This window comes from Phyllobates terribilis, unplaced genomic scaffold (assembly GCF_046119375.1).
Source record: "Phyllobates terribilis strain yellow unplaced genomic scaffold, ASM4611937v1 Scaffold_13__5_contigs__length_258822181, whole genome shotgun sequence".
In the NCBI taxonomy this organism is placed as follows: Eukaryota; Metazoa; Chordata; class Amphibia; order Anura; family Dendrobatidae; genus Phyllobates; species Phyllobates terribilis.
In genome coordinates, this window is record NW_027362773.1 from 31,625,767 (window position 1) to 31,649,520 (window position 23,754).

The window sequence follows — 23,754 nt, forward strand, 5'->3', positions numbered from 1 at the left end:
TTCTCACTCCTATAAAGATATACGTGATATACCCCATGATGTACTTAACACCAAATTACTCCTAGGAGCAAATAGATCCCAAATTAAGGGATGTTAAAACTTTACTTTTATATAGATTCCTATACAGGTACATACTGCATACTAAAAGAACTGTATAGCCACCCCAACAAGTTTCGCCCTCACAGGCTTCCTCAGGGGGCTGTGGCTGTATGAATCTATATAGCTAGCAGCAATAGGGACACATAATGAGTGCATTATAAACACAGGCTGCTACTGTGGTATCTGGTGTGCCTATATACATGGAGTACTATTGCTGCTAAAATCTGACACCTGTTTAGGTCTGTAAAAAATGAAATAGTTGGGATCTATGCTGCAATAATTTTAATATTTAGTACTTTTTTACCTTGTTTAATAAGAATCTAAATAAAAGTAAAGTTTTAACATCCCTTAATTTGGGATCTATTTGTTTCTAGGAGTAATTTGGTGTTAAGTATAAGTTTATCCCTTAAGGGGTGTATGCACTTTCCTTGGTGATATAACCCCCATAATGTCACCCATCCTGGGCCCCTTCCAGTAATAATATCCCTCATCCTAGGCCCCTTCCTTGTGTAATGTCCCAGCACCTGGGCCCAACTTGTAATAATTCTCCCCATTCTGCCACTGTTCTCTAACACAGGATTCCCCAACTCCAGTCCTCAAGGCGCACCATCAGGTCATGTTGTCAGGATTTCCTTAGTATGGTCCAATGATAATTCCATCACCTGCACAGGCAATAATTCCAACACCTGTGTAATACTAATAAAATCCTGAAAACATGACCTGTTGGTGGGCCTTGAGGACTGGAGTTGGGGAACCCTGCTCTAACGCATGTAAAAAATAAATAAATAGAAAATAAAAAAGATTCTTCTTACCGTCCCCTGCTGCCACGACATGCAGCGTACTCTTCTATATCCGGCAACTGACTTTGGCGTGCCTGCTGTGGTTGATGTTTGATGCCACTGCTCTGCACCACCTGTCACTGGCATGTCGATGTCAGCTTCCGGCCTCTAATTGTATTGCGGTGCAGGGGCTCGGCTGGTCTCTGCACCGCAATACTTTTCAGACCATGTCCAGCTGGAATAGGCACTGGCATTGGTGGGCAGTCGTTACGCCCCTGCTGTCACCTCTTTCAGTAGCATTTAAATAAGTAATAGAAATATATTTTTTTGGGCACTAATTTCTCAAATTTAACCCAACACCTGGCACTGTCTAGATTACAGGACACAGGCAATGCACTATCCTTTGTTCCATGAGGAAAATGTGGTGACCTTTTGTGTTTGCATAATGCGCATTGTCTTCCATTTTGCTTTGAAATGTTAATGACTTTGGTGTCTTCTGTTTCCAGACAGCGTGGAGATGTTATGCAGCTGAAAATCCAGATTCTGTAACATGGAAAATGTATATCAGGAAGGCACCACGCAGTCAGCAAATCGTGTCTCCTAGCCCAAAACCAAAGAAAAGTGCAATGGTAAAGAATGGTTTTCCCAATTTAATTATTATTTATTATTATAGTGCCATTTATTCCATGGCGCTTTACATGTGAAAAGGGGTTTACATTATAAAAAACAAGTACAATAATCTTAAACAATACAAGTCACTGACTGGTGCTGGGGGAGAGAGCACCCTGCCCGGGAGGACTCACAATCTACAAGGGATGGGTGAGGATACAGTAGGAGGGGGGTAGAGCTGGTCGTGCCGCAGTATGGTGGAGTGATGGTTACTGCAGGTTGTAGGCTTGTCGGAAGAGGTGGGTCTTCAGGTTCCTTTTAAAGGTTTCCACGGTAGGCGAGAGTCTGATATGTTGGGGTAGAGAGTTCCAGAATAGAGGAGATGCATGGGAGAAATCTTGTATGCAATTGTGGGAACAGGGGAGTAGAGAAGGAGATCCTATGAGTATTGGATGTTGCGCGCAAGTAAGTACTGGGAGACTAGGTCACAGATGTATTGAGGAGACCGGTTGTGGATGGCTTTGTGTGCCATGGTTAGGGTTTTGAACTGGAGTCTCTGGGCAACGGGAAGCCAGTGAAGGGAATGACAGAGAGGAGAGACTGGGGAATAGCGGGGGGACAGGTGGATTAGTCGGGCTGCAGAGTTCAGGATAGATTGGAGGGGTGCGAGAGTGTTAGAGAGGAGGCCACAAAGTAGGAGGTTGCAGTAGTCGAGGCGGGAGATGAAGACATGCACTAGTGTTTTTGCAGATTCTTGATTAAGGAACGTACAGGTCCAGAAAATATTTTTGAGTTGGAGTCTGCAGGAAGTGGTAAGGTCTTGGATATGTGGTTTGAAGGAGAGATCAGAGTCAAGAGTTACCCCGAGCCAGCGAGCTTGCGGGACTGGGGAGAGTGAAAAGCCATTGACTTTAATGGATAGGTCAGTTGTGGGGGTTGAGTGAGATGGGCGAAAGATGATTTTTTCTGTTTTGTCCATGTTAAGTTTTAGAAATCTAGCAGAGAAGAAGGATGAGATAGCGGACAGACATTGTGGGATTCTGGTTAGTAAGGAGGTGATGTCAGGTCCAAAGAGTTAGATCTTTGTGTCATTAGCATAGAGATAATACTGAAAGCCATGGGACTCTGAGCTGTCCCGGGTCAAAAGTGTAGATGGAGAAGAGTAGGTGCCCTAAAACTGAACCTTGGGGGACATCGACAGATAGGGGGTAAGATGAGAAGGTGGTGTGTGAGTGGGAAATGCAGAATGTCCGGTCTGTTGGGTATGAAGAGAGCCAAGATAGGGCCATGTCTATGATGCCAAGAGATGAGAGAATCTGTAGTAAGAGGGAATGGTCCACTGTCGAAGGCAGAGGACAGAGTAGTGTTGCTTTGATTTGACAGTTAGTAGGTTATTGGTGACTTTAGTTTCAGTGGAATGATGTGGTCGGAAGCCAGATTGTAGGCGGTCGAAGAGGGATTGGGAGGTTAGTTCAAAATGAACATGTTATTCCAGTTTTGAGGCATAGGAGAGTAGTGATATGGGGTGATAGCTAGACAGAGAGGATGTGTCTTTTTGAGGATGCGCATAATTGAGGCATTTTTGAAGCATGAGGGGAAGACACCAGTTCTTGGTGACAGGAAGAATTGGGTCAGGGTTGGGATGAAGACTGTGGTGAGGTTTGGGATGAGGTAGGATGGGATCAGATCAAGTGCACAGGTGGTGAGATGTGATTTGGAGAGTAGATAGGAAAGTTGATATTCCGTAATGGCAGAGAAGCTTGTTTTGGAGAAGGGCTGAGTAGTTATGAGGAGGGGCTGTTGGGACTTTTATGAAAAACCTTTATCATGTTGTCAATCTTCTGCTTGAAGTATGAGGCAAAGTCTTCCGATGAGAGGAGAGGGTTGGGGTGCTGGGGGACGAGGAGAGAATTGAAGGTGTTGAATACCTTTTTAGGGTTGTGAGACAGGGAGGATATGAGAGATAAGAAGTAGGTTTGTTTCGCTGCAGTGAGTGTGGACTTGAAAGTAGTGAGGGACTGTTTGAATGCGATGAAGTGCTCGCTAGAGTGGGATCTTTTCCATCCCCGTTGGCAACCCTGGAAGCCAGTCTCAGTTCTTTAGTCAGGCTGGTGTACCAGGGTTGCCTGTGGATTGGGCGAGCTTTGGTATAAATGAGGGGGGTGTCCGATTTGAGAGCTGCAGCTGTTATGATGTTATATAAAGTGGCAGCAGCATCTTCATTGTCTAAGGAACTTATGTTTGCAAGAAGGAAAAGAGATTTAGAGAGCTAGTGTAGATCAAGGTGTTTGAGATTTCTTGGAGGGTATGTGAGTTTGTGGAGTGGGGATTGTGCACTTGTAGAGGAGAGGTAAGAGAATGTAAGTAGGTTATGGTCAGAAAGAGGGAGAGGAGAGTTCAAGAGAGTACATGGGGAACAAAGGCAGGTGAAAATGAGGTCCAGTGTGTAGCCCTCTTTGTGATTGGCTGTGGAAGACCATTGAGTGAGGCCGAAGGAGGAATTAAGAGATAGAAGCTTAGAGACAGCTGAGTGGGAAGTGTCAATGAGGATGTTGAAGTCACCTATGATGATAGTGGGGATGTCAGCGGAAAGGAAGTGAAATATTCAGGTGGTGAAGTGGTCAAATAAGGTTGTGTCTGGCCCTGGGAAGTGGGGTAAATGACAGGTTGAAGGGGGGAGTAGATGTGCACAGAGTGCAGTTTGAAAGAAGGGAGAGTAACGGAGGGTGGCAGTGGAATTTGGGTGAAGAAGCAGTTATCTTACAGGAGAAAACCCACTCCTCCACTATGCTTACTGCTGAGGCAGGGTGTGTGAGAAAGGTGGAATCCACCATAACAAAGTGCAGGTGGAAAGGCTGTATCAGAGGGGGTGAGCCATATTTCTGTGATGCATAGGAAGGAAAGTTTAATAGTAATGAAAAGATCAAGAAGTATGAAAGTTTGTGGCAGACAGAGCGAGTGTTCCATAGAGCTTCTGTTTAGAGGGACTGGGGAAGCGGGGTCAGGGTGAATGGGTATAAGGTTAGAAAGGTTGTGAAATTTGTAATAGATTGTGCATGATAAGTAAAAGTGACTATGAGGATGTAGTGAGGAGGACCAGAATTTGGAGAGATATCGCCGACAGTGAGGAATAGCAGTGAAAGTGTTAATGGGTGGGAACAGGAGAAGGTATGAGGTGGCTGTCTGTGTTTGGAGACACAAGATTTTATGTTGAGGAACAGATCTGAGGAGGAGGTCCCAATCACTGTACAGATTGATAAGGCTGTTTTTTTTTCACTTTAAATGGAAAATAAATATATTAGATATACAATGGCTTGCGAAACCATTCCACTCCTCCTTGGCATTTTTGGTGTTTTGCTACCTCACAACCTGGAATTTCACTGTTTTTATTCAGTGTTTGCATCAGTTCATGTAAAGAACATGCCTACAACTGTGAAGCAAACAACAATTAGGACGAAATAACTGAAAACTTCAGTGTGCATAACTATTCATCCCCTGAAGTGAGTACTTTCTAGAACCTCTTTTTGCAGCAATTACAGCTGCAAGTTGCTTTAGATAAGTCTCTGAGCTTTCCACATCTTTTACTGGAATTTTTGCCCATTCCTCAAGGCAAAACTTCTCCAGCTCAAGTTAGATGGTTTCCTTTGCTGAACAGCAATCTCCAAGTCTGACCACAGATTCTTAATTGGATTAAGGTCTGGGCTTTGACCAGGCCACTCCAAAACATTTATACATTTCCCCTTAAACCAGTCAAGTGTTGCTTTAGCAGTATGCTTTGGGTCATTGTCTTGTTGAAAGGTGAACCTCCGTCCCAGTCTCAAATCACTGACAGACTGAAACAGATTTTACTCAAGAATATTCCTGTACTTCACATCATTCATCTTCCCCTCGACTCGGGCCATTTTCCCTGTCCCTGCTGTCGGAAAACATCACGACAGCATGATGCCGCCACCACCATGTTTCACTGTGGGGATGGTGTTCTTGGGGTGATGAGCTGTGTTGGTTTGGCGCCAGACATAGCATTTACCTTGGTGGCCAAAAAGTTTAAATTTTTGTCTCATCTGACCACAGCACCTTCTGCCATATATTTGGTAAGTCTCCCACATGTCTTTTGGCAAACTCAAAACGAGCCTTACAATTTTTGTGGGTAATTAAAAAAATGCTTTTTTCTGCCCACTCTTCCATAAAGGCCACCTCAATGGAGTGTATGGCTTACTGTGGTCATATGGACAGATACTCCAGTCTCTGCTTGGGAACTCTGCAGTTCCTTTCAGGGTAACCTTTGGTCTGTGTGCTGCCTCTCTGATGCCCTCCTTACCTGTGCTGAGAGTTTTGGTGGGCGGCCCTCTCTTGGCAGGTTTGTTGTGGTACCATGTGCTTTCCATTTGATGATAATGGATTTGATGGTGCTCTGGGGGATCATCAGAGATTGGGATATTTTTTTATAACCCAACCCTGACTTATACTTCTCAATAACTTTGTCCCTGACTTGTTTGCAGATCTCCTTGGTTTTCATGGTGTTGTTTTGTTAGTGGTACCTCTTGCTTAATGGTGTTGGAGCCTCTGTGGTGTTTCAGAAAAGGTGTGTGTATATACTGACAGACCAAGTGACTCTTGATTTGCACACAGGTGGACTTCCTTTAACTAAGTATGTGACTTATAAAGGTAATTGCTTGCACCTGAACTTTTTAGGGGCTTCATAGCAAAGGGGTGAATACATATGCACATGCCAATATTTAGTTATTTGATCCCATAAATTTAATTAATGCCTATATTTTTCTCACTTCTTTTAACCAACTTAGACTATTTAGTGCTGATGCATCACACACAAATTGGATTACAAAAATATGTAAATACAGGTTGTAATGTAACAAAATAGGTATAAAGCCAAAGGGGTGTGTGTGTGGGGGGGCGGCTGAATACTTTTGCAAGCCACTGTAGTAGGCATGACTGTCAGCCATGGATCCGTCAATGAATGGGTCGCGGTATTGTAGCATTGCTCCCATTTACAAGACATGCATTGTACTGCAATTCCCTCATCGGCATATAATAATAGTAATATGTCATCACTATAGGAGATTTTAATAAGGACAACTACAGGGCTTGCTGCTGCTGACTAGGGATGAGCGAACCCTAACGTTTGGGGTCCGCACCGAACACCTAGTGTCCGTGCATGGATCTCGAACACTGACTTCTCCAGGTAGTCTACGTTACTGTTCGGATTCGGCAGCCTGAACATTGGGTGTTTCCTACGCTGTCATCTGTGTGACAGCGTGAGAAACACTGGCTCTGATCGGCGGTAAGTTCAGTTCGTTACCGCCGGTCAGACTGCTGCAGTTCCAATGCTGTCATACAGATGACAGTGTGTGAGGCAGCAGCTTTGACCGACGGTAAAAAGGTTACCGCCAGTTACAGGAGTCCGCTGATGAGTACTACTCTCATCAGCATACACCCGGTCTCGCTGAGAACAGCAAGAGCCGGGAGAGGCTGATGAGAGTATTCATCAGCCAGCACCTGTGCAATAAATTAAACAATGTAAAAAAAAGAAGAAAATGGCGTGGGCGCCCCTCTATTTTTGATGACCAGCACAAATAAAGCTGACAGCTACAGGCTGCAGCCCCCAGCTGTCAGCTTTATATTGTCTGGTAATCAAAAAATAGAGGGGTCTCCATGCTGTATTTTTTAATTATTTAATTAAATAATTTAAAAAAAAAAACGTCATGGGGTCCCCGCATTTTTGACAACCGACCAAGCTAAAACAGACAGCTGGGGGGCTGGTATTCTCAGACCTAATAAAACACCATATTCCTCACCTGTCCGATGATAGTTCATATGTGCCATGATGTGGTCCAACTCTGCTACATCTGGATTTCATGGCTAAGAGGTGTTATGATGCCAATGCTCAGCTGTGAATACAGGAGAAGTTGAGCGTAAGAGTGCAGCTTCAGTAACCTGTGGTGACGTCATTGAGGGTACTGCAGGTCACAAGCTGAGGTTCCCATGGGCAGCTCAGTATGAGCAAGCCGATGAACTACGGCTCTCCACGCCAGCCAGAACACACTGAGCAGGGCGTGAGACCCTCTGCGTGTGACCGGCAGTAACGTTAATGACGTCACCGCTGGTCACAGGCAGGCAGCGCTTCTCACGCTCTGCTCAGTGTGAGCCGGCTGGTGTGGACAGCGTTCACATTACTGATGTGACTGCTCTCTAAACCATCCGGATCGTCGTGAGACATGGCAATTAATGGATTATCAATGGACATGTGAGGAATATGGTGTTCTATTATTTCTTATTTTACAGTAAGAAATGGGTAAAAAAGGGTGGGGCGTTTTTTATTTCAAATTAAGGAGTCTGAGTGTTTATTTCAATAAAAGGACTTTTCAGTGTCTGTCTTTATTAAATTTTATCTATGGGGTTTGTAATGGGGGCGTCTTATAGACACCTCTCCATTACTAACCCTTAGGCTTGTTGCCAGTGGCCATAAAACAGCTGACCTCAACCCCACAACTACAGGGTGGGCCATTTATATGGATTCACCTAAATAAAATGGGAATGGTTGGTGATATCAACTTCCTGTTTGTGGCACATTAGTATATGGGAGGGGGAAAACTTTTCCAGATGGGTAGTGAACATGGCGGCCATTTTGAAGTCGGCCATTTTGGATCCAACTTTATTTTTTTCAATGCGAAGAGGGTCATGTAACACATCAAACTTATTGAGAATTTCATAAGAAAAACAATGGTGTGCTTGGTTTTAACGTAACTCTATTATTTCATGAGTTTTTTACAAGTTTATGACCACTTATAAAATGTGTTCAAAGTGCTGCCCATTGTGTTGGATTGTCAATGCAGCCCTCTTCTCCTACTCTTGACACACAGATAGCAACACCGCAGAAGAAATGCTAGCACAGGCTTCCAGTATCCGTTGTTTCAGATGCTGCACATCTCATATCTTCACAGCATAGACAATCAGCCTCCCCTGCTTTCACTGCTATCAGCGAGACCAGGTGTACGCTGATGAGAGTAATACTTTCATCAGCTGAAGTCCGTGACCGGCGGTAACCTTTTTACGGCCGGTCAATGCTGCTGGCTTCACATTGCCATCTGTGTGACAGTGTGGGAACTGCAGCGCTCTGACCGGTGGTAACGAACTTACTGCCGATCATGGCTGGTGTTTCCTGCGCCGTCACGCAGATGACAGGATGGGAATCGCTGGATGTTTGGGCCTCCATTCATTAGAATCGGGATAGTGTTCGAGTTCGGGTACCTGAACCAAACTTTTTTTTTAAATATTCAGCAGAACCTTCCGGTCCCGAACATCCACATCCACATTACTACTGCTGACTGATCATTGAATTGCCAATGTTGTAATGAACCATGCCATGTCTGGTGTAATCAGTGTAAATTTGTAATGGCAAATATGTTTCTAGGTTAAGAGGAAAAAAATGCGTACAGAGAAAGAGGAAGGCACTACTGAGAAAATGCTAAACATTCCACACATCACGTACGATCATGTTACAGATGATCGAAAAAATGACAGCTATTCAGTGGAAGCCTATGAGAACACAGGTAATATTGTCATTCTGGGGGCCGAGTATATCCAAGGACATAGTCCAATCAGCCTTATGATATTTCATTTCCAGCAGCCACATTTAAAGATGTTGTCCAGGACTTAGTTTTTAGGCCCCTAGAAACCCCCCACCCCCCCAAAAAAAACAGCAGGCAGGTAGTTGCTAATACAGACCACTATCTGCCTGTTCTTCCCGATGTTGGCTCAGAGAGGTCCCCGACCGCTACTGCGTGTGATTCAACTTTTCCACGTCAACAGAGCAGCTCTTCTCCTTCCAGGCTGCTCTGTTGACGGGGCGTGACTGCTGGTGTCATAGGCAGAGAGGAGCTGGCTGTCAATCAGCATGACGTCGGCAGTCACGCAGAGCCGAAGAGAAGCCATTGATCTGTCCACGTGATGTCAGCGGAAGCCACTGAGTCGCCTGCAGGAGCCATCTGTGACTGCTGTGTGCCAGCAGAGATCTGACCTGGGCACTGCACTAGCTAGTAACTACCTGCCTGTTAGTTCTTAGGCACTTTGTTAAAAATAAATAGTCCCGGATAATCCCTTTTAACGGCTAGGTTGCAACAGAGCCGGTCTTGTGTTCACTTTTATATGTTGCTAGAAAACCTCTTAAAAGCATATGTTGGCATTTAAACTTAATTTTATTTTACCCTTAACGCAGAAAGGCCAATTCATAATTTTTTTTGCCAGAAAACTGACATAAGATACTGTACTTTGAAAATTCCTAAATGTTTGCTCAACGTGAAATTGCACAAATATTTTGTGGCTTTTGGCATTTTCACGCCAGCTGGAAGCATTTCTGCCAAACTGGATGGAGCAGGGACGGGATGGGGCGTGCCTTGGCCTGCCCGTCAAATTCAGAAAAAGTGCTAGCGTTTCTACAGCTACAAATGCTACTCCGGTCTCTGACTCTGTCTATGACTGGAGTAGTATTTCTGGCGAAGCACACAGCACTCAGAAGATGCACAAGGTATATTAAGTGACGTTTGCCTCCTTAATGAATTCGGTGCATCGTACGCCAACAAGCTCTTCATTAACCCTGTCGTGCGCAATGTTAGTCTTAATGAGTCGGCCCCTTAATCTACATAAAAGTTTGAGTAACATTGTATATATATTTATTTGGAAGCATAAAGATGATCCTGTGTCATGGGGTAATCATGACATTTCTAAAATGTAGTGATTTTGTAATGTGTTAACCCCTACAGTAACTAAGAAGACCTTTGGGCTCCTGGATGTTGGCACAGGACCTTTCATCAGAACAAACAGTTTCACGGATGATCTTGAAATGGAAGGAGATACGTTACTGACTCCAATAACTCACATTTCAGAGTAAGAACTATTCCCAATGACGTCTTCCGAACCAACATACAAGTCTCAAGCTCAATGTGTCTGTACTATGAAATGTCCACAATTCTTGTCTTATCACAGGCTACGAGAACATCACCGAGCAGCAATAAAAGTTATTCGCAGAATGCAGTATTTTGTGGCAAAGAAAAGGTTCCAGGTGCGTTCCTCTTAACCAGAAAGCCAAACTATGCGGTCATATATCATGGGGGACCAAATTGTTTCCAATGTCGAGCTTCTGTCAGCAGATTTCAAAATACAGACTGTATGCATTACAGTATTAATAAATCGTAGACCCGATGAGAGTGGTATACTTATTTTGGAAATCCTCGTTAGAATAGCATGATATTGCAATCAGCATTTTAAGAGTCAAGGTAAAGAGTGAGAGAACTTGTGAGTCTGTGTATTCAATCTCCACCCGCCCACCCAGCCTGACTGACAGCTGCAGCATGTACTGAGCAGTTTGAGCAGCAGGGAGCAGGAGCCTTGAGGAGCTGTCAATCAGGCTGGGCAGGGCCGGTGTCAGCACCCGACGTACCCGGGCAAGTGCCGGGGCCCTGGAAAATCAGAGGGGCCCACCGCCCACTCACTGTCGGGGCCCTGGCCCCTTCCTCGGCACCTGTTCAGTGACTCAGGCGCTGCTTGATTGCCGGCACTGCCCCAGACATGGCCGCGCGCTGTGCGACTGTGTCTGCTAGTAATGACACGGCAGGGTTGACGGCACTGCACCTTTAACTGTGCTTGTGTGTCGCCCCTGCCGTGTCATTACTAGCAGACACAGCCGCACAGCGCGCAGCCATATCTGGGGGAGTGCCGGCAATCAAACACCGTCTGAGGTCCTGCACAGATGGGGGGGGAGCGGCCCGGACCCGACAGCAAGTGGGCCCCTCTGATGGTCCATGGCCATGATGTCTGTGACACGCCGGGGGCCCTGCACTGCCCCATACCTGAGGAGCTGCTGGACAGGACACTGGACCCGGGGACAGGTGAGTGAGGCTTCCCCAATCCCCATATTAAAAATATTTGTAATGGGTCTGTGTGAGTGCATGTATGTGAATGTCGGTGTGTATAACTGTGTATATATATTTGTCTGTTTTATATATGTTTTTAAGAATTTGTGCAAAAATGTGTGTATGTCTGTATGTGTACGTGTCTGCGTGCACATGTCTGCGTACCGTGTGTGCGTGCGCGTGTCTGCGTACCGTGTGTGTGCGCATGGCTGAATATGTGAAGGATGAGGTGGCAGGCTGGGCCCTGTGTACTATATATATATATATATTTCTCCGCCATATCTGTGCATCATGAATCGTGTATGTGTTAAAAGGGCCCACTGAGACTCTTTCGCCCGGGGCCCAGAAAAACCTGGAGCCGGCCCTGAGGCTGGGTGAGAGTAGATTGAGTACAACCTTAAAAAAAAATTAAGCCATTCTGATATAGATTTTCAAACTACCTACTTGTTATGTCTAAGAGACCAGTTGTGTTTGCACAATGTATTCGGAAATCTGGTGACCAATAAAATTTAAGGGTATATCATATGTGGTTATCGGGGACTTAAAGGTGTTGCCCAGCCTTAGGCTACAAGTCACTCCGTGACTGCAGACTTGTAATCTAAGGCTCGGCAATCTCTAAGAAAGGCTTTAAAGAATTCACCACGACCTCCATGTTCATACTGTGCTGCACAGGAAAACATGACATTGATTGGGGGAATGGTGATGTCCAGTTGTCAATTTATTTGTTAATTTTATGAAACTATAGCAGAAAAAGACATTTCAGATTTCTAATTTCATGGTGAATGTGGATACCGTATGTCCTTTTTGAGTTGTACCTGTAATTAGCATTTTAAAGACCTTTTCTGCTGTGCAGCCCGTCAGCCAGATGCCACAATGTACTCCTATTTGTCCTGCTCTTTCATGCAGGAATCTGTTGTGGTTTTGATTTCAGATGAACTCTGATCATTACAATAATTTCACAATGTCCTCTTATGGTCCTCAGGGCATTGATCTTTCTCCATTTCCTCTTTCTTATTTGCAGCAAGCAAGGAAGCCCTATGATGTACGTGATGTCATTGAGCAATACTCACAAGGTCATCTGAATCTGATGGTCAGAATCAAGGAACTACAGAGGAGGTGCTCAGCAAATGTTTATTAAGACTGCCTTACTACTTGGACTTATGGGTCAGCCTTAAACAAAGCCCCTCCAAACTGAGAGGTGGTTGGGGAGGAGAAATTACATCTCTTATGGAATATATATATATATATATATATATATATATATATATATATATATATATATATATAAATGTATAATTTATTTATTTATTTTTTTTAGAACTTATTTTTATTTCAGACATGTAGTTCATACACATTCTGAAATATGTAGATCTGTATTCTTTCTAGTTGAACAAAGGAAATGTTTGATGCCTAAAAGGAGTTTTCATAAGTGATCTCTTGAGCAGCTCAGAGCTATGCAGTCTCCCTTCTTCCTGATTTCTGGTAGGACGGGCTTTTCTCCTTGAGTGATAGCTCTGCTGAGCAGCAGAGCTGTAATATTATTAGAACTATAAAGCTCAGCACAAGTTCTGCTGTAACACATTCAGCCATCAGTGGTTTGTTCTGGAATGAACTCTATCATTATCACTATTTTTACACATAGAGACAACAGGGTATTTGAGCAAGCACACAGCCTCAGACAGTGAGAGCCTAGATACTGGGTGCCAGGAATTATGATTCTACAGGATGGATAAGAGCAGCTCATCAAGAGCCAAAAGCGAGAAGGCAGGGAGCAGCTAACTGATGTATAGAAATGAATGGGCTGGACAGAGCTAACGGTATGTTAGGAGTTAACTTTTCTCCTGGAATGTGACTACAGCACACTCTACTACTAGTGGCTGAACTCCATGGAAATGAGCTTTACACTATGTGAGATAAAAGCTCTCATTGCAGGAGAATGACAACAAATGGAAAAAGCAAGTCAGTGGCAAACTTGTTTATTTTCATGCTGTTTAACTAATTAACCCCTTTAAAGCCCATGACGTACTAATACGCGTCTGTACCCTGGGACTTAAGAGCCTGACCCGTATTAGTACGTCATCGCGATCGCGCGCGCACACAGGCTGTGCGGGCACGATCGCCGCCGGGTGTCAGCTGATTGTCACAGCTGACACCGGTACTATGTGCAGGGAGCGGTCCCGCACCGCTCCCGGCACATTAACCCCCACATTGCTGCGATCGAAGTGAAACATGCGGGCGGGGACTCGAGCATTTCACTTGAGCACCCGTGATACATGGTGCATACCTGAGTACCCGATGCAAACTCAAGTAGCGAGCACTTGCGCTCAAGACTAATGACAACTTATTCAATATGATGACCTAATGTCATCAAATTCTGTGTCGTACCTCTGGGTTCAAAATGTTCACTATACCCCTTGATAAAATCCTTGAGGGATGTAGTTTCCAAAATGGGGTCACTTGTGGGGGAGGGTTCAACTATTTAGGCACATCAGGGGCTCTACAAACGCGACATGGCGTCCGCTCTCGATTCCAGACGATTTTGCGTTCAAAAAGACACACAGTACTCCTTCCCTTCTGAACTCTGTCGTGCGCCCAAACACTGTATTTTCCCCACATATGGGATATTGGCGTACTCAGGAGAAATTGCACAAAAGTTTTTTGGGGTCCATTTTCTCCTCTTACCCTTTTGAAAATAAAAAATTGGGGCTAAAACATCATTTTTGTGAAAAAAGTTTGATTTTTTTATTTTCACGGCACCATGTTATAAACGTCTGTAAAGGACTTTAGGGTTCAAGGTGCTCACCACACATCTAGATAAGTTCCCTGAGGGGTCTAGTTTCCAAAATGGTGTCACTTGTGGGGGGTTTCCACTGTTTAGGCACATCAGGGGCACATCCGCTAATTGTTCAAGCAAATTTTACAATCAAAAAGTCAAACGGCGCTCCTTCCCTTCCAAACCCTGCCGCGCGCCCAAACAGTGGTTTTCCCCCACATATGGGGTATCTGCTTACTCAGGAGAAATAACACAACAAACTGCATAGTGCAATTTCTTCTGTTACCCTTATGAAAATGAAAAAGTGGGGGCTGAAAAACATTTTTGTGGGAAAAATGTGAAAATTTTATTTTTACGGCTCAATGTTATAAACTTCTGTGAAGCACCTGGGAGTTCAAGGTGCTCACCACACATCTAGATAAGTTCCTTGAGGGGTCTAGTTTCCAAAATGGTGTCAGTTGTGGGGGGTTTCTACTGTTTAGGCACATCAGGGGCTCCCCAAATGCAACATGGCGTCCGCTAATTATTCAAGCAAATTTTACATTCAAAAAGTCAAATGGCGCTCCTTCCCTTCCGAACCCTGCCGCGCGCCCAAACAGTGGTTTTTCCTCACATATGGGGTATCTGCTTACTCAGGAGAAATTGCGCAACAAATTTTGGGGTCCATTTTTTCCTGTTACCCCTGCAAAAATAAAAAAAAATGGGTCAAAAGTAACATTTTTGTGAAAAAAGTTAAATGTTAATTTTTTAATTCCACATTCCAAAAATTCCTGTGAAGCACCTGAAGGGTTAATAAAGTTCTTGAATGTGGTTTTGAGCACCTTGAGGGGTGCAGTTTTTAGAATGGTGTCACTTTTGGGTATTTTCTGTCATAAAGACCCCTCAAAGTGACTTTAAATATGATGTGGTCCCTAAAGAAATGGTTTTGTAAATTTTGTTGGAAAAATGAGAAATCGCTGGTCAACTTTTAACCCTTATAGCTCCCCAATAAAAAAAAAAATTTGGTTCCAAAATTGTGCTGATGTAAAGTAGACATGTGGGAAACTCTTTTGTGTGACATATCTCTCTGATTAAAGGGCATAAAAATTCAAATTTTGAAAATTTCTAAATTTTCAAAATTTTCTCCAAATTTCAGTTTTTTTAACAAATAAACGCAAGTGATATCGAAGAAATTTTACCACAATCATGAAGTACAATATGTCACGAAAAAACAATCTCAGAATCAGGGGGATCCTTTGAAGCGTTCCTGAGTAATTACCTCATAAAGTGACAGTGGTCAGAATTGTAAAAATTGGCCCGGTCATTAACGTGCAAACCACCTTGAGTTGTAAAGGGGTAAAGCAACTTAGTAATTTGAGAATACCTGTTTATTGACGAAGGTGTTTTGAGACTTAATGAGGTTGTCTGGTTTAGAAACCACTTGCACATACTTGGGGCACTATACAGGTTAATAGTGGAGATTCTCCGTTGTAAACCTGAACCCATTTTATGCAGACTAGAGAGCAGTTACATGGAGTAAGTCCCACTTTGAAGGTCCCAGTACTTCATTCATTACATAGTCAGCTTATTGATTTCACTGGATACTGTGCAGTACCTCCTGTTTCTTTTGGTGGCAGTGCAGGAGAATTAAATGCTTGTTGCCAGATTTTTCAACAAATGGCTTCTCGCTGAGATTGCCAGCAACAGATCATCCTTTAGTCAGCATATTGGGGCCCTTCTAACAAAAAGACATTAACTAATGCAGACATTCCCTTTAAGTACAAAGCATATGTCAGTATACTATCTGCAAAGTAAAAAATAAATAAATTCTAAAGTGCTTAAAAATAACGTGTCATCTGTTGTTTAACCCCTATCTGCCCTTCAAGTATAGTGCGAGTGTGTGGAGTGGACTCTGTAACTCAACCCGCAATATACCTGCAGATTCCAGCTGTGTTATACTGCCGGTATTTGTCTGTAAAAGCCGCTATTAGAGCAGCTCTGGTTGCTGCTGTTAAACACTTACCGTATATTCCGGCGTATAAGACGACCTGGTGTATTATAAGACGACCCCCCTACTTTCCTGTTAAAATATAGAGTTTAGGATATATTCACCGTATAAGACTACCCCTTTTCCAACGCATACCAAACACCGGTAAAAATAAAAAAAAAAACAGATTTGAATTTAACATGGTCCTTTTTTAATTTAAATTCTTATGACATGCAGGTATATAGCAGGAAAACTGTCACTCATAAACATAAGGCATACAACAACAACATTACTATCATCCATTTTCATCAGCGGCATACACCGGTACCCGACAATTTACAACCGAAAGAATAGAGCTTCACACATAGATTAGATAGGTAGATAGAAACATGTCAGTCACATATATAATAAGTACAGTGACAGTGTTGCTTACTGTACTTGTCATTTAGTGTAAAGGATTTATTAAAAAATATAATAGTGTTTTCGTGCACCGTCTCTTTAAAAAAGCCGGCCGGCAATTCAGCATCTGTACCCGACAATTTAGAATAGAAGGAATAGAGAATCATACATACGGTAGATTAGATAGATAGAAACATGTCAATCACATATATATGAAGTACAGTGACAGTGTTGATTACTGTACTTGTCATTTAGTGTTAAAATAAAGGATTTATTTAAAAAAAAATTGGCGTGGGGTTCCCCTTAATTTTAGTCTCTAGCGGAGGTTATGCAGACAGCTGGGGCAGATGTTTGAAGCCTGGGAAGGGGGTAATACCCACGGAGCTTCCCAGACTACTAATATCAGGCCCCAGCTGAATACCTAGCCTTTACTAGCTATTAAAATGGGGGACCCCCCCAAAAAATGATGTGGGGTCCCCCCTATTTTAATAGCTAGCAAAGGCTAGGCAGACAGCTGGGGGCTGATATTAATAGCCCAGGAAGGGTGCCATGAATATTGGCCCCCTCCCAGGCTAGAAACACCAGCCGTCAGCCGCCCCAGAAATGGCGCATCCATAGGATGCGCCAATTCTGGCACTTAGCCTCGCTCTTCCACGCTGCCCTGGTGCGGTGGCAGGGGGTAATAGGGCTGGGGTTCATGTCAGCGCCAGCTGCCATGAAGCCCAGGTTAGTAATGATGGGCGTCTATAAGACACCCCCATTCTAACCTACAAAGTGTTAAAAAGAAAAAACACACACTACACCAAGAAAAAAATAATTTATTTGAAATAAACCACACCATTTTATTTAATTCTTAGTTTACTAAAAAAAAAATAGTTACCTGTCCACGTTCCTGCGCTGATCTCCCATGCACAGCTGTCACATCTGGAGATGGTGACAGCTGTGCATGGCTGCTGTAAGCTCACACTGCCGGGAACACGTCCGCTCCCGGCAGCGGGAGCCACTGACTGAGGTCACCGGAGTGCATTCAGGCAGCGCAGCTCCGGAGACCTCCTTTACGGCACTGCTGTACCGTGGGAATTTCTCACGATACAGCAGGGCCGTAAAGGAGCTAACCGGAGCAGCGCTGCCTGAACTCCGGCGAACCCACTTATGCAATGACGGGGCTGCTTTACGGCCCCGTCATTCTAGTGGCGGCAGCGGTTCAGAGCGGTCACATTCTATGTGGCTGCTCTGAACTGGAGATCTTCGTGGGACACTCGTGGACTACTACGGAGGGGTAAGGATAAGGTTGTGGTTTATTATTTTATATTTTATTACAGGAGATCGATTGCTTCGGGGAATTAGGTGTCTAGGTGAGTATAGGTGTAATTTTTTATTTTTTACTTTATTTTAGGTGGCGATCGGCGGGGACAGGTAATGTATGAACTAATTTATTGTAGGTAACCACTGGCCACCAATGACATGTATTTAACATTTATTGGGGACACAGTAGGGCAATTTATATAGCAGGATCAGGCTGATGGGAACTACTGCTCCCATCGAGCTGATCCTGCTGGCAGGAGTGGATGGGGGACAGACATAGGCCGATGGGAGTAGTAGTGTCACATCGGCCTATGTCTGCCTGCACGCACACACCCGCACACATCGCACAGACACCGCGCACACATCGCACAGACACCGCGCACACCCGCAGACATCGCACAGACACCGCACACATCGCACAGACACCGCACACACCCCCAGACATCGCACAGACACCGCGCACACCCGCACACACTCGCAGACATCGCACAGACACCCCACACACACTCGCAGACATCGCACAGACACCCCACACACACTCGCAGACACACGCACAGACACCCGCACACACCAATCATGACGGGTCTGGGAGGTGAGGCTGACCTGTGAGACCGTGGGAAAGTTCATGTGAATTCATGCAATGCAGTCAAGCATGAACTCACATGAACCCTCTGAGGGCACCGCGGCGACTTCAAATGAACAGCTGATCGGCATCACCTGATACCTCAGCTGTTCATTTGAAATAACCGGCGGGAAAGCGCAGCACAGAACGGGAAAGCCGGCGGTGAAATCTTTTCACTGCCGGCTTCCCCGCCCGGGTCCTTCGCTCCCCGCTCCTTTGTGCTGCACTCCCCGCCCGGTCCTAACTTACGATCGGGATGGGAGGTGGCGAGGGGAGCGGAGGATCGGGGTGGGAGGCTGCGGGGAAGCAGTATGGGGCTGTGTGATTGTTTAAAAGCCGGCGGCTTTTTACCGCCCGCCGGCTTTTAAACAATCAGGAGAATTCTCCCACTCTGGGATGGCATTCTGATGACAGGCTGGATCTCAGCTGAGCTCTGCCATCCAGCTTGTCATCCTTCAGAGACACTGCAGAGCGCAGGCATTATGGGAACTTCCGATTCCGGTATTCGATATTGTAAAAGTATCGGAATTAAGTATCGGAATTCCGATACCGCGAATATCGGCCGATACCCGATATTACAGTATCGGAATGCTCAACACTACTTGTCACAGAAGCGATGCGAACTTCCCAGCTCCGGACACAGCGCAGCGCTTCTGTGACAAGTGAAAGCTCTCGGCACAGAAGCCCTGCGCTGTGTCCGGAGCTGGGAAGACACTGCGATGTGTCAGAAAAGTTCGCTAGGTTCTGTCTGTCTCCGCTGCTGGGAATACGCTGCGCTGTGTCCCAGGCCTGAGAAGACACAGCGCAGCGATGTGTCAGTTTCAGCACAGAAGCGCTGACTGTCTGGACCTACCGCCGCCGTATTTTAACTCCCTCCACCTTATATTAACTCCCACATGGCAGGGATACGGCCACGGCAGCTTATTAACACCCCCAGAGTATCCCCGCATGTCAATTTCTGAAAGTTCAAAAACATTACCGGCGTATAAGACGACCCCAGACTAGACAGAAGATTTTTCAGTCTTCAAAAGTCGTCTTATACGCCGGAATATACGGTAGATGCTGCAGTAAATCCCTGACCGTGGTAGTTAAGGTGCGATGTCCCAGAGGTTCACCATTTTGGATGCCCATGGGATGTTGCCTTCCACCCCCCTTCACTAAGTGAAAGTGCAACTTATGGATTTCAGTGGCAACCATGAGCCTGCTGACCGCCCCCATGGCTGCCATGTTGGTACATGAAAAAGTGGGATTGAAACATCGTATATAACCCAAAAAATGTTATTAATGAAAACCTCAGCAATTAACAAGCCCTCATAAAGCTCTATCCACCGAATCTCTGAAATATTTTCACCATCAAAATAAAACTATACAAGTTTGATATCTGGTTTTTCAAGTTTACTCGACGTGAAGAATCATGTTCACAGGTCATTTTCACTGCACAATGAAACCTTAGAAACAAAACCCAAATACGGCAGCAAAAACAATGAAAAACGCAATCCCATTTCATTTCACTTAGAATTTTTGTTCCAGTTTTCCAGTATATTGTAGGGTAAAATGAATGGTGTCATTCAAAACTACAGCTCTCCTCTAAAAAAAAAACCCCAGCCTTCATACAGCTATGTCACACGAAAGGGGAGAAAGGAGGAGGGGAAAAAAGAAAAAGCGCAAAAACTAAAACTGTCCATGGTGAGAAGGGATTACATTAAATTTACTTTAAATGTCATTTTTTTAGATTTTCACTTTTTAACATCACGATAAAAAAAAACAATCCTGAAGTCTTGCAATTTTCTCACTGGCCACTAGTCCTAAGAATAGACTCATTGTGAAGGAAGGGTGAGGAGGTGAGCTGTGGCTATCATTTCTTGTGAATGGTGGCTACTTTATCTGCTATATATAGAGGTGTCATCTTTCATTGTCATTTTCAGTCATGATAATAAAACTGCTGAAAAATCTTCTGTATACAACAGGAAATATGAAACTAATTTTGGCCAGGGTGATAATTGCAAGATCTATGGGTGTGTTTTTTTAGTTTAGATGGTTACTATAGTAAAAAAAATTAAGTAAAAACATAATTTAAACATTCTCTTTCACTGCTATTCTCTAATAAGATGGCAATATTGCACCGCTGCAAAAATAGGAAGAAGTAGTTTGTCAATTTTAAAGCAGCTTCTTGGAAACTAATGACTTAGTCATTGATATAACATCCTGACAAAATGACTGTTCACTGTCTGTTTCTGAGAAATTAATTCAAAGGTCACAACCGATATGGCTGCACTTCCTATTGTCACTTTTGGAAAGACAGACGGTGCTAAAAGTGAAATAAATGACAAGTTTATTGGAAGTAGCAATCCTAAAAGTCAATATCGACCCTTTAACGAGCCTTGTCACATTTTCAAGTGTTTTTGCCGTGGAATTTCCTCAGCGAAAACGCTTGGTCATGGTCCCCAATGATAATCCCCATGTGCTGTGCACATGCTGCGAAAATTTCCGCTGCAGATTATCATTGCGGAAAAATACGCAGCATGTCCATTAATTTTGCGGACACGCAGCGTAATTGCCGCCATTGACTTGCATTGAATCGCTTAATATCCGCATGACTACATGTGCACATGCGGATATTAAGCGATTCAATGTGCGGATGGTACCCGGGTCTGGAGAAGAGGAGACTCATCCTGACCCGGGTACCATAGTACCTGTAAAAAAAAGAATTTAAAATAAAAAATAAACATTATACTTATCTTCCGATGTCATGAAAGGTCCTTTTAGACCATCGCGAGCCGTACAAGAGACCGGACGCATCGTACAGGAGATCAGGGGACATCAGAAGGTGAGTATAATGTTTATTTTTTATTTTTTACCATTTTTATTCTTTTTTTTAACTATTAACTTGGTCACACTATATAAATCCATGCTCCAGTGCACCAGTCCGTCCTGCAGCAAAGCAACCCCACAACATGATGCTGCCACCCCCGTGTTTCACAGTTGGGATGGTGTTCTTAGGCTTCCAACCTTCTCCCTTTTTCCTCCAAACTTAACGATGATCATTATGCACAAAAAGTTTTATTCTAGTTTCATCAGACCACAGGACATGTCTCCAAAAATGAAGTTCTTTGTTGCTGTGTGCATTTTCAAACATTAATCTGGCTTTTTATGTTTTTTTTGTAGTAATGGTTTCTTCCTGGCAGAGTGACCTTTCAGCTCATGTTGATACAGTACTTGTTTCACTGTGAATATTGACACAATCTTACCAGCTTCTGCCATCATCTTCACAAGGGCTTTTGCTTTTGTCTTTGGGTTGATATGCACATTGGGCCAAAGCACGTTCATCTCTGGGAAACAGAACCCGTCTCCTTCCTGAGTGGTATGATGGCTGGACATTCCCATCTTGTTTGTACTTGCATATAATTGTTTGTACAGATGAACGAGGCACCTTCAGGTATCTTGAAATTGTACCCAAGGATGAGACAGACTTGTGCAAGTCCACAATTCTCTTCCTGATATCTTGGCTGATTTATTTAGACTTTTCCATAATACTACACAAAAAAGCAGTGTGTTTCAGGTGTGCATTAAAATACATCCACAGGTGTGTCTCTAACTCAGATGTTGGCGAAAAAACAGAAGCTTCCAAACACATGGCATCATCATATGGGCAGCCGTGAATTGTTTAAATACATAGTAATCTTAGTGTATGTAAACTTTTGACTTTGCAGTAAGTAATAAAAATGCCTTAAAATATTCTCTCTCTCTCATTATTCTGGCATTTAGCAAAAATTAAAAATGATGGTAATCCTAATTAACCTAAAACGGAAAAGGTTAATTCTGATTTCATGTCAGATACTGAGAAAAACATGCATGTGTGTCTTTTTATTTAGTGTATGTAAACTTCTGGTTTCAACTGTATATGTGCATACAGTGGGTACGGAAAGTATTTAGACCCCTTTAAATTCTTCACTCTTTGTTTCATTGCAGCCATTTTGGTAAATTCTAAAAAGTTCATTTTTTTCTCACTAAAGTACATTCTGCACCCCATCTTGACTGAATAAAACAGAAATGTAGAAATTTTTGCAAATTTATTAAAAAGGAAAAACTGAAATATGACATGGTCATAAGTATTCAGACCCTTTGCTCAGTATTGAGTAGAAGCACCCTTTTGAGCTAGTACAGCCATGAGTCTTCTTGGGAATGATGCAACAAGTTTTTCACACCTGGATTTGGGGATCCTCTGCCATTTTTCCTTGCAGATCCTCTCCAGTTCCGCCAGGTTGGATGGTGAACGTTGGTGGACAGCCATTTTCAGGTCTCTCCAGAGATGCTCAATTGGGTTTAGGTCAGGGCTCTGGCTGGGCCAGTCAAGAATGGTCAGTTGTTCTGAAGCCACTCCTTTGTTATTTTAGCTGTGTGCTTAGGGTCATTGTCTTGTTGGAAGGTGAACCTTCGGCCAAGTCTGAGGTCCAGAGCACTCTGGAAGAAGTATTCATCCAGGATATCTCTGTACTTGGCCGCATTCGTGTGTCCTTCAATTGCAACTAGTCGTCCTGTCCCTGCAGCTGAAAAACGCCCCCATAGCATGATGCTGCCACCACCATGTTTCACTGTTGGGATTGTATTGGGCAGGTGATGAGCAGTGCCTGGTTTTCTCCACACATACCGCTTAGAATTATCACCAAAAAGTTCTATCTTCATCTCATCAGACCAGAGAATCTTATTTCTCATATTCTGAGTCCTTCATGTGTATTTGAGCAAACTCTACGCGGGCTTTCATATGTCTTGCACTGAGGAGAGGCTTCTGTCGGGCCATTCTGTCATAAAGGCCCGACTGGTGGCGGGCTGCAGTGATAGTTGACTTTGTGGAACTTTCTTCCATCTCTCTACTGCATCTCTGGAGCTCAGCCACAGTGATCTTGGGGTTCTTCTTTACGTCTCTCAACAAGGCTTTTCTCCCACGATTGCTCAGTTTGGCTGGATGGCCAGATGTAGGAAGACTTCTGGTGGTCCCAAACTTCTTCCATTTAAGGATTATGGAGGCCACTGTGCTCTTAGGAACCTTGAGTAATGCAGAAATTCTTTTGTAACCTTGGCCAGATCTTTGCCTTGCCACAATTCTGTCTCTGAGCTCCTTGGGCAGTTCCTTTGAGCTCATGATTCTCATTTTGTCTGACATGCACTGTGAGCTGTGAGGTCTTATATAGACAGGTGTGTGCCTTTCCAAATCAAGTCCTATCAGTTTAATTAAACACAGCTGGACTCTAATGAAGGAGTACAACAATCTCAAGGAG

At 43.9% G+C, this 23,754-nt stretch overlaps 1 protein-coding gene across 2 annotated transcripts in view; it reads left to right on the top strand.

Moving 5' to 3' along the window:
* KCNQ1 (potassium voltage-gated channel subfamily Q member 1) overlaps positions 1-23,754 on the top strand; it is a 198,057-nt gene that overhangs the window by 171,387 nt on the left and 2,916 nt on the right. For both annotated transcript variants that reach the window (XM_073658048.1, XM_073658047.1), the window contains 5 exons: positions 1,385-1,507; positions 8,917-9,055; positions 10,265-10,388; positions 10,488-10,563; positions 12,435-12,529. In XM_073658048.1, coding sequence (XP_073514149.1) covers positions 1,385-1,507; positions 8,917-9,055; positions 10,265-10,388; positions 10,488-10,563; positions 12,435-12,529 — 557 coding nt within the window. The remainder of the gene's footprint in view (positions 1-1,384; positions 1,508-8,916; positions 9,056-10,264; positions 10,389-10,487; positions 10,564-12,434; positions 12,530-23,754) is intronic.